This window comes from Nanorana parkeri, unplaced genomic scaffold, assembly GCF_000935625.1.
Source record: "Nanorana parkeri isolate BGI_ZX_2015 unplaced genomic scaffold, ASM93562v1 scaffold911, whole genome shotgun sequence".
NCBI lineage: Eukaryota > Metazoa > Chordata > Amphibia > Anura > Dicroglossidae > Nanorana > Nanorana parkeri.
Window position 1 is genome coordinate 453,167 of NW_017307179.1, and position 15,229 is coordinate 468,395.

General features: G+C 48.6%; 1 protein-coding gene across 1 annotated transcript in view; it reads left to right on the forward strand.

Annotated features, from left to right (window-relative positions):
* Window positions 1-15,229, forward strand: part of CA14 (carbonic anhydrase 14) — a 36,383-nt gene that overhangs the window by 7,519 nt on the left and 13,635 nt on the right. The window contains exons 2-3 of the mRNA XM_018566056.1: window positions 3,469-3,489; window positions 5,258-5,437. Coding sequence (XP_018421558.1) covers window positions 3,469-3,489; window positions 5,258-5,437 — 201 coding nt within the window. The remainder of the gene's footprint in view (window positions 1-3,468; window positions 3,490-5,257; window positions 5,438-15,229) is intronic.

A 15,229-nucleotide genomic window follows, 5' to 3' on the forward strand; every position in this document is an offset into this window, starting at 1 on the left:
CCACTGCAACTGGCCCCCCACTGCAACTGACCCCCCACTGACACCACACTGCAACTGACACCCCACTGACACCACACTGCATCTGACACCACACTGCAACTGACACCACACTGCATCTGACAGCCCACTGCAACTGACACCCCACTGGCAACACACTGCATCTGACAACACACTGCATCTGACACCCCACTGACACCCCACTGCAACTGACACCCCACCGACACAACACTGCAACTAACAATCCGCTGATACCACACTGACACCCCGACCGACTCCACTCTGACACCCCCACTGACACCCCACTGCATCTGACACCCCACTGCAACTGACACGCAACTGACAACCCGCTGATACCACACGGCAACTGACACCCCCACCGACTCCACACTGACACCCCCACTGACACCACACTGACACCCCACTGCAACTGACACCCCACTGCAACTGACACCCAACTGACAACCCGCTGATACCACATGGCAACGGACACCCCACTGCAACGGACATCCCACTGCAACTGACACCCAACTGACATCCCCACTGACACCACACTGCAACTGACTTATGTACATGTGACTACAGGGAGGGTGAAGCAAACTCTTTCAGTCAGTCACACAGACATATGCAGGGTGATCGGCTGGACTCAAATTCCATCATTTCTCAGCAAACTAAAACATGTCACATCATTGATCCCTTTAATTCAATCCCCCTGATGTATGATTGACAGGCCACGGGAGCCCCAGAGATTCCCACGCTGTCACTCAGGTATATAACAGGAAGTGCTGAGGTTCATACACGGCCACAAATGACCCAAAAGGAAGTAGATATCACAGCAGATATTTGATGAACTTCGGCAGATATCATCCTATCATTTCTGTTCTCCGACCTCTTCCCCTTCAATGTCACGGATTGTCTGTCTGCCACGCCCACAATACATTGTATCTGATGCCAAATCTTTCCCATTGGATGCAGCGAAGTGTTAGACCCCCCTGTCAGGTTTTTCTGGCTTCTATCCCATTTGGGGAGATTGACTCCCTCTATCTGTCCCGGCGATCGATCTCAATGGGATAGGAAGTGATGGGAAACCTAAAAATGTTACACCGGAAGTCTCACATTGGGGGGGACACGTGTTCAGGAACAAGTGAAAGTTGCTTTTTCTCTGACTTCCTGTTGTCACATTTTATCATCTTACTATTTATATTCCTTCTCTTCTGTCTTATCTTTTGCTGCATTCTTACGTTGGAAGGAATTTGTACCATGAGATGTTCATACCACAAGAGGAACGTGTGTCACCGGCACATCGCCCACTCCTAGAAGGATCCTCATACAAATACAGCAACCACGTTTCCAAGCTCCTCATCGGCTCCTTCATCAGGCATGGAGCTGATCAGGAGCGCCGGAACATTGCAGATTGTTGTGATAGATCTTTATCGGAGTGGACAATGTGCTGTGGGTACACGTTACTATATGTGACTTAGTCATGGTTCCATCCATGATATCCAACTAGAGGACTCCGGATCTGGAGGTCAGAAAGTGGTCAGAATGTACCACACTTCTGTATTCCCATTGACCCGGCTAAAGGTTCCTGATGAAGGAGCTGCTATGGATGACCTGGGTGAATGAGAACCTTCTGCAGATATACCATGACCTGGGTGATGAGAACCTTCTACAGGTATACCATGACCTGGGTGAATGGGGACCTTCCACAGATATACCATGACCTGGGTGAATGGGGACCTTCTACAGATATACCATGACCTGGGTGAATGAGAACCTTCTACAGATATACCATGACCTGGATGAATGAGAACCTTCTACTGATATACCATGACCTGGATGAATGAGAACCTTCTAGAGATATAACATGACCTGGGTGAATGAGAAGCTTCCACAGATATACCATGACCTGGATGAATGAGAACCTTCTACAGATATAACATGACCTGGATGAATGAGAAGCTTCTACAGATATACCATGACCTGGGTGAATGAGAACAGTCTACAGATATACCATGACCTGGGTGAATGAGAACCTTCTACAGATATACCATGACCTGGGTGAATGAGAACCTTCTACAGATATAGCATGACATGAGTGAATGAGAACAGTCTACAGATATAACATGACCTGGGTGAATGAGAAAATTTTACTGATATACCATGACCTGGGTGAATGAGAACCTTCTACAGATATAACATGACATGAGTGAATGAGAACCTTCTACTGATATACCATGACCTGGGTGAATGAGAACCTTCTGCAGATATACCATGACATGAGTGAATGAGAACCTTCTACAGATATACCATGACCTGGATGAATGAGAACCTTCTGCAGATATACCATGACATGAGTGAATGAGAACCTTCTACTGATATACCATGACCTGTGTGAATGAGAACCTTCTACTGATATACCATGACCTGGGTGAATGAGAACCTTCTACTGATATACCATGACCTGGGTGAATGAGAACCTTCTACTGATATACCATGACCTGGGTGAATGAGAACCTTCTACTGATATACCATGACCTGGGTGAATGAGAACCTTCTACTGATATACCATGACCTGGGTGAATGAGAACCTTCTACAGATATAACATGACCTGGGTGAATGAGAACCTTCTACAGATATACCATGACCTGAGTGACTGAGAACCTTCTACAGATATACCATGATCTGGGTGAATGAGAACCTTCTACTGATATACCATGACCTGGATGAATGAGAACCTTCTGCAGATATACCATGACATGAGTGAATGAGAACCTTCTACTGATATACCATGACCTGGGTGAATGAGAACCTTCTACTGATATACCATGACCTGTGTGAATGAGAACCTTCTACTGATATACCATGACCTGGGTGAATGAGAACCTTCTACTGATATACCATGACCTGGGTGAATGAGAACCTTCTACTGATATACCATGACCTGGGTGAATGAGAACCTTCTACTGATATACCATGACCTGGGTGAATGAGAACCTTCTACTGATATACCATGACCTGGGTGAATGAGAACCTTCTACTGATATACCATGACCTGGGTGAATGAGAACCTTCTACAGATATACCATGACATGAGTGAATGAGAACCTTCTACAGATATACCATGACCTCGGTGAATGAGAACCTTCTACAGATATAACATGACATGAGTGAATGAGAACAGTCTACAGATATACCATGACATGAGTGACTGAGAACCTTCTACAGATATAACATGACCTGGGTGAATGAGAACATTCTACTGATATACCATGACCTGGGTGAATGAGAACCTTCTACAGATATAACATGACCTGGATGAATGAGAACCTTCTACAGATATACCATGATCTGGGTGAATGAGAACCTTCTACTGATATACCATGACCTGGGTGAATGAGAACCTTCACATGTTTTTGATACAGTCAATGCTGTTGGCTAACAGATATTTTTGTCTCCTTTTGTTTCAGGAGCCTCATGGACCTACACAGGTAAGATGATGATTTCCTTTGTCCTTTGACACTTGGGTGGTTATGCTTAAAGGGTCAGTCCTCTCTACAATAAGATGGTGAGGTCTCTGCCCCAGGGGGATTTCTGAAATTAATTGAAAGGTGCACTTGACTTGCAGTTGACCTTCTGACCTGCATTTAACCCACATAGACTTGGGAACTCTGGTATGGTGGGGACCCCTCCTAGTGGGCACAGCGGGTGTACAGACCCGGGAGCTCAGCTCAGGGATGTTGGGGGCCCCTCATAATGGGCACAGCTGGTGTACAGACCCGGGAACTCAGCACAGGGATGCTGGGGGCCCCTCATAATGGGCACAGCAGGTGTATAGACCCGGGAACTCAGCACAGGGATGGTGGGAGCTCCTCATAATGGGCACATCGGGTGTACAGACCCGGGAACTCAGCACAGGGATGGCGAGAGCCCCTCATAATGGGCACAGCGGGTATATAGAAGAGTCTGTCAGATGGTTTAACTCCTCTGGGTGGAATGTCCCTTTAAATATAAAAACATGGAGCATGCACTTTTACAATCACGTTGGAAGTGGTAGGTTCCTTATCAACATCCTGCCAGCTTCTCTTAAAGCTGTATTCCCTTGGTATAGCACTTGCCACGATCTCCCCCGTGTCTTCCTATCTGGCTTCTCACCACGTGGTCTGCGGTGACTATTTCTGGTGCCGGCCTATTTTTAGGACACCCTTGTGGAGGTGAACCGTTTCTGGATCAGGCAGCAGACAGCAGAAATTAAATTCTCAGGCCGGCGATATCATTGAGCTTTGTTTTCCGGCTGCACATTAACATAGAGAAAGAAGGTTAATTGAAATGCAAATAGGAGTGTTCCTTTAAATTGTTAATTTCCTCCAATTGAACGTCATCGCACACAATGCAGACTGAGGGGCCCCGTAAATCCATCCTGTGAGGTCATGAAAGCGAGAGTGATGAATGCAGTGACAACTTTTATTGCCGGCGGTTCTCCAGGAGTGCCAGGGCAAAGGCATTTAGAAAATGAGATCTCGGCATTGGTATTCAGTCTGCTCCTCCAATTTGGAGTCCTGAAAGGTTTCCCATTCCAAAAAAAAACACATTGTTTATTAAAGTCGCGTATTCTTTTTAACAAATGCCCTCTTAGATGGTGGTCACCTGACCATGTGTCCCCATCGGAAGATTTCCCCTCCCTTCCTGTTCTGGTGACAACCCAAAATGTAAAACTTTCTGCCCTAGTCACGGTGGTCACCAGGACAAGAAGAAAGAGTGAGTCTCCCCAGCAGGGACACAGAGCGTCCTGCACTCAGCCGCGTTGCCTCATCTGCTAGATATATATCTGCTGTACGTGTCAGGCTTTGGAATGGCGAAAGTTGCGCTTGCACCTGCCGGGTGTTGAGACTTTATCTGTTGATTCCCGCAGCTGTTATGCCTTTTGAGACGAAGGGAGATAACACACAATGCAATTGCCTCATTGGCAGACACATCCTCCTGATAGGGACGGGTATGACTCAATGGGGCTGGAAGCTCAAACGGCTCAAAATGCAGTTGGGACCTACAGCGTATGAACTGTTTACCTGCCCAAAGCTTTGTTATTCTGTTCGGCAAGTCGGGAGATACAGGTACACTTGCAGAGTTGTCCCAGTTGGAGAACATTCCCTCTCGTGACAACTCTTAAGTCCTCCTTGTACACCTTCATGCAGTCCTTGAAGGGGCTGTCCATGGTCCTCTTGAATAAGTGATCAGCATTGTCTTTACCTTCTGTCACAGGTGACCACGGCCAGGAACATTGGCCAGATTCCTTCCCCGACTGTGGTGGAACTTCTCAATCTCCAATCAACCTTAAGACATGGAATGCGGTCCATGACGGTTCCTTACCCCCTATACAGCCAGTCGGATACAGAACTCCTGATGACTCCACCTTCACCCTCGCCAATAATGGTCACACAGGTAAATGGCGGTGTGATTGTCCTTACTTCTGTGTGCTATGGAGATGATTGTATATCAGTTTTTATTGGTAATGGTAGAATGGAGAGCTGACTACTCTTTACTTGAGGGTTCCATAGTAGTACAACACCAGCTCCATCCCTTTCCCACCACCTTCTTCCATCTCAGCCCACCACAATACCAACCTGCCACCTTCTTCCATCTCAGACCAACACCATACCAGCCTACCACCTTCTTCCATCTCAGCCCACCACCTTCTTCCATCTCAACCCACCACCATACCAGCCCACCACCTTCTTCCATCTCAGCCCACCTTCTTCGTCCTTCTCAACCCACCACCTTCTTCCTTCTCCACCTACCACCATACCAGCACACCACCTTCTTCCTTCTCCGCTCACCACCTTCTTCCATCTAAGCCTACCACCTTCTTCCTTCTCAGCCCACCACCATACCAGCCCACCACCTTCTTCCATCTCCACCCACCACCTTCTTCCATCTCTGCCCACAACCATACCAGCCTATCACCTTCTTCAATCTCAGCCCCATCATACCAGCCCACCACCTACTTCCTTCTCCGCTCACCACCTTCTTCCATGTCAGCCTACCACCTTCTTCCATCTCATCCCACCATCATACCAGCCCACCACCTTCTTCCATCTCAGCCCACCACCATACCAGCCCACCTCCTTCTTCCTTCTCAGCCCACCACCATACCAGCCCACCTCCTTCTTCCTTCTCAGCCCACCACCTTTTTCCATACCAGCCCACCACCTTCTTCCATCTCAGCCCCCCACCTTCTTCCATCTCCGCCCACCACCCACCATACCAGCCCACCACCTACTTCCATCTCAGCCCACCACCTTCTTCCATCTTAGCCCACCACCATACCAGCCAACCACCTTCTTCCAACTCAGCCTACCACCTTCTTCCATCTCAGCCCACCACCATACCAGCCCACCACCTTCTTCCATTTCAGTTGCATAATCTCCATGTCGGATGATGAGAGAGCTCACAAAGGGTTAATGATACTGCGTCATGTTACAATGGTTGGCCATGCCACAATCCTTGAGCACTGCATGGTAGGGGTAGGTCACATGCTCCCCCATACCTGGGTATTTTGCAGCAGATGGAAATCAGAAAGGAGAAGTATGAAGAAGGCTACAAATGGGTGAGGGGCTTTAAAGAGATTCTGTCACTTATCCCTCTTCAAGAGGGAAATATGGGGATGTATGTAATGAGATGGAGATTACAGAGACAGAGGTATCTCATAGTGGTTTTGCTATGGGCCCCACCAGTTACAGCTCGGCTCCTACAGGATAGCTAGTTGACCACGCAGGCCGGTTCCACTTTTACAATAACAGAAAGCTAAGGACAGAGCTGTCCCTTTGACCCCTCTCTTCAGCAGCGAGACGGTTGTGTTGATGTTAATCCATTTCTGACTGAACCTTTCACGAAGAATGTTCCATGAACTTTGACGAGGGGCCTGCAATGGAATTGAGTGACATTTGAACATGGCCGCACAGTTGTCAGCACACATATCAGCACATTAACCCTTACCAAAAATGTTTGGCACGTCCTACCAAGCTGTCATATTAACATTACAACCCATAAGTCTCTGCACGTACTAAACAAAGTGAAAGGTTCATCTGGTGTGTAGCCAAGGCAGAACTTCTATTACCATCCAAGTTCTGCAAAGGGACATTTGTCAGCTGGCTGGTGTCTAGTCATTATATTATCAGTCTGACAACACGTCCTGCCGTCTTTAGTTTAACATCAGATGAGGAGTCACCAGTTTTGGCCACACCTGACACCTGTCCTTGTCCACTCCTTAACCCCTTGGGCTCATTCTGACACCAAATGCTTCTCTAGGATGGGAACATTGTGACTTGTTACCAGGAACATGAATGCCCTTTCTTGTCTACTGGTGTCTAAGTTTGGAAATGTGTGACGGTCGGGCCCCAAACCAGCTGCCTCAATGTACCAAAATTGATGAAGGATGTGACCTTTGGCCTCCTGTCACTCTTAATCAGGACTGCCTCCCGTCAAACTCAAGACCCGGAATGCCAGGCCCTAACCTGTGTAGATAATTGACCTGGAGACCTAACTCGGAAGGCATAAAGCTGGTTACAGACCTCAGCTGAAGGTTCAATGTGTATGCACCACCCAACTTCCCAACAATTTTGTCTTGTCACAGTTTGATATAGACATACAGTATATCACTTGCAGATGCCCTCAGCTCCACTGTCATCCTGGAGTGTCAGCAGCCATGTTTCCGCCTCTAGGATAGTACCACAACCTTCTTAGAACAGAACTTATCCGCATGTCTCATTTCCAGGGCCGGTGCTAGATTATTTTGCACCCTAGGCAAGACCAGCTACTTGCAGCCCCTCTACCATGGTGCAACCCCCAATCCCTACCCCCAGCATAGCCCCATTCTCCTGCCAGCTAGTTTCTGCAGGCGACAGGTGGATGTAAGCAGCCATGAGCAATAGCCAGACTGCTATTAGCTATTTTAATTTTGAAATAACCTATAGCAGGTTGGCTACTGAAATCCCACCCACTGAGCAGAGGAGCGGACCTGAGACAGAAAGTCGTCTCTCTGTTACACTCCTCTGCTCAGTGGGGCGGGTGCGATAGCCAGCCTGCTATTGGCTTTTGCAATTTGAAATAAATAGGGGGGGAGGGGGCACCTTGGTCTACAATGTCTTTCTATGATGTAGCATTAATAGAACCTTTCATTGGAGACACCTTAGTCCTCATATGGTCCAAATGTCCACATACAGTACATTTGACCATATAGGTAGGTATGATGATCAGGTGTCTATCAAATGTTGGCCATACTACAATCACATCTATTGTATGTCACAATTACCAAAGAAGGAGATGGAGCATCGGAGGCTAAAACTTCCAAGCTCACTTGATATCAGCAGGTACGTTGAACTTGATCCATCCACACAGATATTTTCTTTTGCTGTGGTCCAAATGGTAGCATCTCCTGACCGAGCTTGTCCTCGACCCTCCCTCTGCCATCATATCTTTCATCCTCACCACCAGAGCCAAGATCAACCAGTGAGTAATGTCCAACCTTGCAGATATTCTCTGATAACTTCAGCGTGATCCCCTCCACCCTCTCCGGACATGACAGCACTGGACAGAGGAGGCACAAACAAGGCCCACCCTTGGCTTGAGTGGGTTTTGTAATGAGTTGGAGTAGAGTCTTCACCCCCTCTCATTCCATAACCCACTCTCTGCTCTTTATCTGGCCAACTTTAATGACCAAGCTTTATTTTAATCTTCCCAAACTTTCACAAAGCGTTATCGTGAAGTAGATTAAAACCCAATCTTAAGTGTAGCGATAACTCCCGGAGGAGCCGCCGATGCCCGGTTCACTTCTAGTCGGTCTGGGGGATGATCTTCAGCTGCCCACCCATTAGCTCTAACCACCCACTTCTGGTGCCCATAAACTGATGTCCACTCAATAGTAAGATGCTAAGTAAACGATTTATTGAACATCCACTTTGGGAGAGAGGGTATAGGGGTTCTATGTGTCCAGGGGTAACCATCAGAAGCTCCAGCCTGACCGGACCTTGTAGGAATATCAATGCAGATCCACCTGGGCGACATCAGATAGCCACTGATGTGACAGACAGTCAGGATGGGTGCAGATCCTCACAGGAAAGATACCGACCATGCTCCTGAAGTCCACTTAGTTCCAGGGCACTTAAAGAGCCTGCACTGGTCCCGGTTCTCTTCCTCTTTTAGTCTCTCAGGCCTCCTCCATGTTGTAAGCCTCAGGGAAACCTTTTCTCTCACTCCAGCCCATGCCCACCCCCAGGCCTCGGCCTAGCCTGGGTGGGGGCAGGCTGAACAGGACCCAGCCCTAATCCATGGCTGGTCCCGGCGAGAGAGAGAGCACATGGCAACTCCCACCAATATATGTACACTCTCCCAGCATGCACCACTGGCTGAGAGAAGCCAAGTGATCGCCTGCTGTAAAACCCATTAAACCCTGTTGTTCCCGCCATGAAGATACTTCTATAGGCACTTTCCATTAAAAGACTCAGCTGTGATAATAATGCATGAAAGAAAATTGATGGTAAATAAGGCAATTAAGTAGCCATAAAGTCTGCTGAACAATTTCCTTATTTATCATCAATTCCCTTCCTTACTCAAACTTTTTTAGGGCCCCTCAACAAAGACTCTCAGCTGGCTAATCATTCTTAGTTCTCGGCCTAATTAGAGAACCGATTGTATGTATGCCAAACACAAAGAGGGTCATCACACCCTTGTTGTGTCCTATTCATGTCATGTTGTGATACCCCCTAATGGCTGGAGACCACTTTGAGTGACAAAAGAAGCATTGTCCATTCTCACCGTCAACAACTGGAGGAAGTAAGATGCCATTACAGCTCCATTAAGAGTTAAGCAGGCCGTACACGGCTCGAATTTTGGCCAACTCCTGCTGTCAATATTAGGACACCCATATGAGGAAATGAACTAGATCTAATACACATCTATTCGGCTAAGTCCATTAAGCCCTCCTACCCTTTCCATGCCCAGATGAAGGAGGCCCCCCAAGTGTGATGGCTGTTCTATGTGAGCATAATATTCATTGTTATAACAGATTGGACTCCTTCACCATTTGCTTTGGTTTCTCCTTTTGTGTTTTTCTCCTTCGAGTCACATTATGGGTCCACCAAGCGGTCAGTGGGCCACCTCACCAGAACCAGAGAGCGCGTTGAAGTTTGAGGTTTCCTTGAACAAATGAACTTCAAAGCCTTTTGGATTCAAGGCTTTACCAGCAGTCTGTGTCGCCACTAAGGAGATTCACCCTCCCTATTTGTTGATGGGAAAGCCAAACTTTTGCAGGGGGGTCACCAAAACAGGAGGTGAGGGCAAATCTTCCAATGTGGACCTGTGACATTGAAGAGGGGTTTTGCCTTCACTCACTGGAGGGATTTTTACTCTTACTTCCTGTCCAGAACAGGAAGTGAAGTGGAATATTCACAATGGGTTTCCAGCCATTCTGTACTCCATCCAAAGCCACAACGGGTTTCTAGCCATTCTGTACTCCATCCTAAGCCACAATGGGTTTCTAGCCATTCTTTACTCCATCCAAAGCCCCAATGGGTTTCTAGCCATTCTGTACTCCATCCTAAGCCCCAATGGGTTTCTAGCCATTCTTTACTCCATCCAAAGCCCCAATGGGTTTCTAGCCATTCTGTACTCCATCCAAAGCCACAATGGGTTTCTAGCCATTCTGTACTCCATCTAAAGCCACAATGGGTTTCTAGCCATTCTGTACCACATCCAAAGCCACAATGAGTTTCTAGCCATTCTGTACTCCATCCAAAGCCCCAATGGGCTTCTAGCCATTCTGTACTCCATCCAAAGCCCCAATGGGTTTCTAGCCATTCTGTACTCCATCCAAAACCCCAACGGGTTTCTGGCCATTCCGTACTCCATCCAAAGTCACAATGGGTTTCTAGCCATTCTGTACTCCATCCAAAGTCACAATGGGCTTCTAGCTATTCTGTACTCCATCCAAAGTCACAATGGGATTCTAGCCATTCTGTACTCCATCCAAAGCCCCAATGGGCTTCTAGCCATTCTGTACTCCATCCAAAGCCCCAATGGGATCCTAGCTATTCTGTACTCCATCCAAAGTCACAATGGGCTTCTAGCCATTCTGTACTGCATCCAAAGCCCCAATGGGCTTCTAGCCATTCTGTACTCCATCCAAAGCCCCAATGGGCTTCTAGCCATTCTGTACTCCATCCAAAGCCCCAATGGGCTTCTGGCCATTCTGTACTCTATCCAAAGCCCCAATGGGTTTCTAGCCATTCTGTACTCCATCCAAAGCCACAATGGGTTTCTAGCCATTCTGTACCCCATCCAAAGCCACAATGAGATTCTAGCCATTCTGTACTCCATCCAAAGCCAAAGGAAATGTTTTGGCAATAGACACACATTAAACCTCCGCAAGTCTAAAATGGCACCTAACATACTGTAGATGGGTGATCCATCAAAGTCATCGGTTTCATTTGCTCGGCCTATATAAAGGCTTTTCTATTGTAGCGATAACTCCCCGGAGGGAGCCCCTGTTTGCCCGGTCCACTTCTAGTCGGTCTAGGGGTTGATGTCCACATGCGCCCATTAGCACTAACCGCCCTTCTTCTGGTGCCCATAAATTGATGTCCACTTCAGTAGTATGATGCTAAGTAAACAGTTTATTTAACATCTTCTTTTTGAGAGAGGGTTTAGGGGTTCTAGGTGTCCAGAGGGTTTAGGGGTTCTAGGTGTCCAGAGGGTATAGGGGTTCTAGGTGTCCAGAGGGTTTAGGGGTTCTAGGCGTCCAGAGGGTTTAGGGGTTCTAGGTGTCCAGAGGTTATGGGGGTTCTAGGTGTCCAGAGGGTATAGGGGTTCTAGGTGTCCAGAGGGTATAGGGGTTCTAGGTGTTTGGGGGTAACCATCAGAAACTCCAGACTCACCGGACCTTGTAAAAGTAGCCATGCAGATCCACCCGACCACATCAGATAACCACTGATGTACCAGACCGTCCAGGTGGATGCAGATCCTCAATCACAGGAAAGACACCGACCATGCTCTGAAGCCCACATAGTTCCAGGGTGCTTCAAGAGCCTGCACTGGTCCCGGTTCCCTTCCTCTTTCCATCTCTCACGCCTCCTCCATGTTGGAGTCCTCAGGGAAACCTTTTCCCTCACTTCAGCCCATGCCCACCCCCAGGCCTCGGCCTAGCCTGGGGGCAGGCTGAACAGGACCCAGCCCTAATCCATGGCTGGTCCCGTCGAGAGAGAGAGCACATGGCAGATCCCACCAATATATGTACTCTATCCCAGCATGCACCACTGGCTGAGAGAAGCCCAGTGATTGGCTGCTGTACTGTACATACATTACAGTGTCCACCATTGGCTGTCCCATGATATGACAGAGTCTCACTCCGCCCAGGGGGGGGGGGTACAGACAAGGTTAGACATAGACACCTGGGATTAACCATGTAATTGCCACTATAATTCCAGCCAGGCCGACTACAGCCCTGGCAAGCACTAAATGCATAGTAGTCACATCACAGAAGGTGATGGGGGCTACACTATCATATGGATTTGTGAATTTATTCCCCCCCCCGATGAGTAGAGAACCGTTTTGCCTAAAATAACTCGGCGTCGGTGTTTATGTGAACTGTGGTGAACCGTGCTCTTCTATGCATTTTGTATCTCCAGCAAAGGATGAGCCGTGGAATATGCTTAGCCCGCAAGGTCACGTCCCTGTATGCCGAGCTGCAGAAATGACTGAGCAGTCTTAAAGGGGAAAAAATATCAGGACTCCGGCACCCGGCATCAGGTCCACCTCTGTATGTTAGGTGCTGTGGCAACCCTTTTGGGTCTTCAGGAACGGTTTGGGTCTCTGCCAAAAACTGCGTGAAGGAGGTGCTGTTCTTATCCACAGCCTCTAAGATCCTCCATGGCATTAGAAATTCATCATACCCTCATCCATTTTTACATGTAGGCTCTTTGTGGTCCCCAAATCTGGCCCTATAATGAGGCAACCTGAGACGATTGTGTCAGTTAGCATTTCACTGGGTTATTGTGTTTGTGGGGGGGTTTGGGGGTAGCAGATATGTGTGTATGTGGGGAGCAATCTCACAGCAACCTGGGAGGCTCTGGCTGGTGTCCCATCCAGCTCCTGGCAACTAGTGGCCTCAGTAAGCCGGGTGGGATTCCGGACAGAGCCACTCACCCCCTCAGTAACAGTCCTCCACCAGCAGCAGCCCCTATATCCCCCCCAGTAATGAGCATCCACCACTGGCACCCCCACCAAGTAAAGAGGATCCACTGCCAGAACCCCCCCTTTAGTGAGCATTCACTGCCAGCGCCCAACACCCCCCACCCCCTGGCCCACCTCAGGTGGTGAATAGTGTAAGGACAGCCCTGGTGGTCCTCAACTCTGTTACCAGGGCTTGAGTGTCTTCATGGCTAAGTTCCACCAACTGCCATTATACTGCCCAATGAGAGTTCCCATTGCGGCCACTGAGGCCGTCTCATTGGCTAGGGAAATGGAAGTTGGCAGGCATCGGCCAAGGAAAGTTGGGCCCCAGTAACAGAGAGAAACAAAATCAGAAAGGGGCCCAGTAGAGTCTTTTGGGGGGTTAGTAGGGACCTGTGTTGGAAAGCTTTGGGCTGGTGTTGATGGCGTCAATGTGAGATGGTACTGAGATCATTCCAAATCTATTGACCGGTCCATTGGACCTTCAGTTGACCTTCTTCTGACTTGCTTCAAGTGGGTTTTGTATTCCGAACCCAAAACCCATCTGACTTGAACAAAACCCCGTTGACTAGGGTTGCCACCTGGCCTTGTATTTACATCAATGTAGCTAGGGAAATGGAAGTTGGCAGGCATCGGCCAAGGAAAGTTGGGCCCCAGTAACAGAGAGAAACAAAATCAGAAAGGGGCCCAGTAGAGTCTTTTGGGGGGTTAGTAGGGACCTGTGTTGGAAAGCTTTGGGCTGGTGTTGATGGCGTCAATGTGAGATGGTACTGAGATCATTCCAAATCTATTGACCGGTCCATTGGACCTTCAGCTGACCTTCTTGTGACTTGCTTCAAGTGGGTTTTGTATTCCGAACCCAAAACCTATCTGAGTTGAACAGAACCCCCGTTGACTAGGGTTGCCACCTGGCCTTGTATTTTACCGGACCTGTCCGGTAAAAATTGGACTTGCTGCCAATGGTATTACCAGAAAAAGACCAGGAAAGGTGGCAACCCAACCACCCAAGCAGGCCCTTAAGGTATCAAATCGGCATCCCTTGGTACGTGTGGCCTTAGGCAGGACAGGTTCACTTTAATGGAACGTTCTTTACTGGAAACACTTCTGTAGAAGTCTCTGTTACAAAAAGATAGCCAACAGAGGTGGTCACTGCCCAAGGTGTCAGGTCCAACATGGAGGACAGGTCCAGACAGGTTGGGAGGAGGGGGGGTCACGGAGACGTTATCAGGGTATATCTGATGGAAGGTCTGCGAGGATGGAAGAGGCCATGGCTTGTTCCTGGCACCGGCGGCCACGATGAAAGATCTGCTGGCAGGACAGAGGAAAAGAAGCTCAGAGTGCAGCAGTGTGAAAAGCCTGATCAGAGAGGAGGAGGAGTTGTGACAGAAGCCGCTGATGTGGAAAAAAGGGGAAGAGAGGCCCATGGGTGGCCCGCGACTGGATGAATGAGAGAGGGGCAATAAAGGCTGCGAGGGGCCACTTATGAGGGGTTCATTGAATGTATGGAGGACAACATGGAGGAGACTGCGGGCCTTTATAGCAGTATTAAAGTGGGGTCAGTGTTTTTCCCCATAGTTCTCCTTAGGGTAACGGGAGGACACAAACTAGCGCCCTCCCGTCACCCTAGGCTCAGTATATAGGGAGCTACAGCTCGCGGTATACTGGGACCGCCGCAGCCGGAGCGGATCCGACGTAGACGACGGGATCCGCCCAGCTGCGTGAGTGACAATGAAAAGCCCCTCCCCCCCTCATAGTTCTCCTTTAACCACTGAGCCACGGCGTTGCCCATCACCCCGAGGCTCAGCAGGCATGTGCCTATGGGCAGCGGAAGAAATGGGGCTCCTTTTCCTGGTATGATTACCAGTGACACACTTTGATTCCTCCTGAGGGGTCGGGACGCAGCCTTTGCTGCACTCCTTATGTTTTCTATTACATTGTACCATTGATCCTTATTATAGGTACCCGGTGCAGTGCTGTGGGGCCCCCCCGGAACTCTTTTTGGGGCCGATT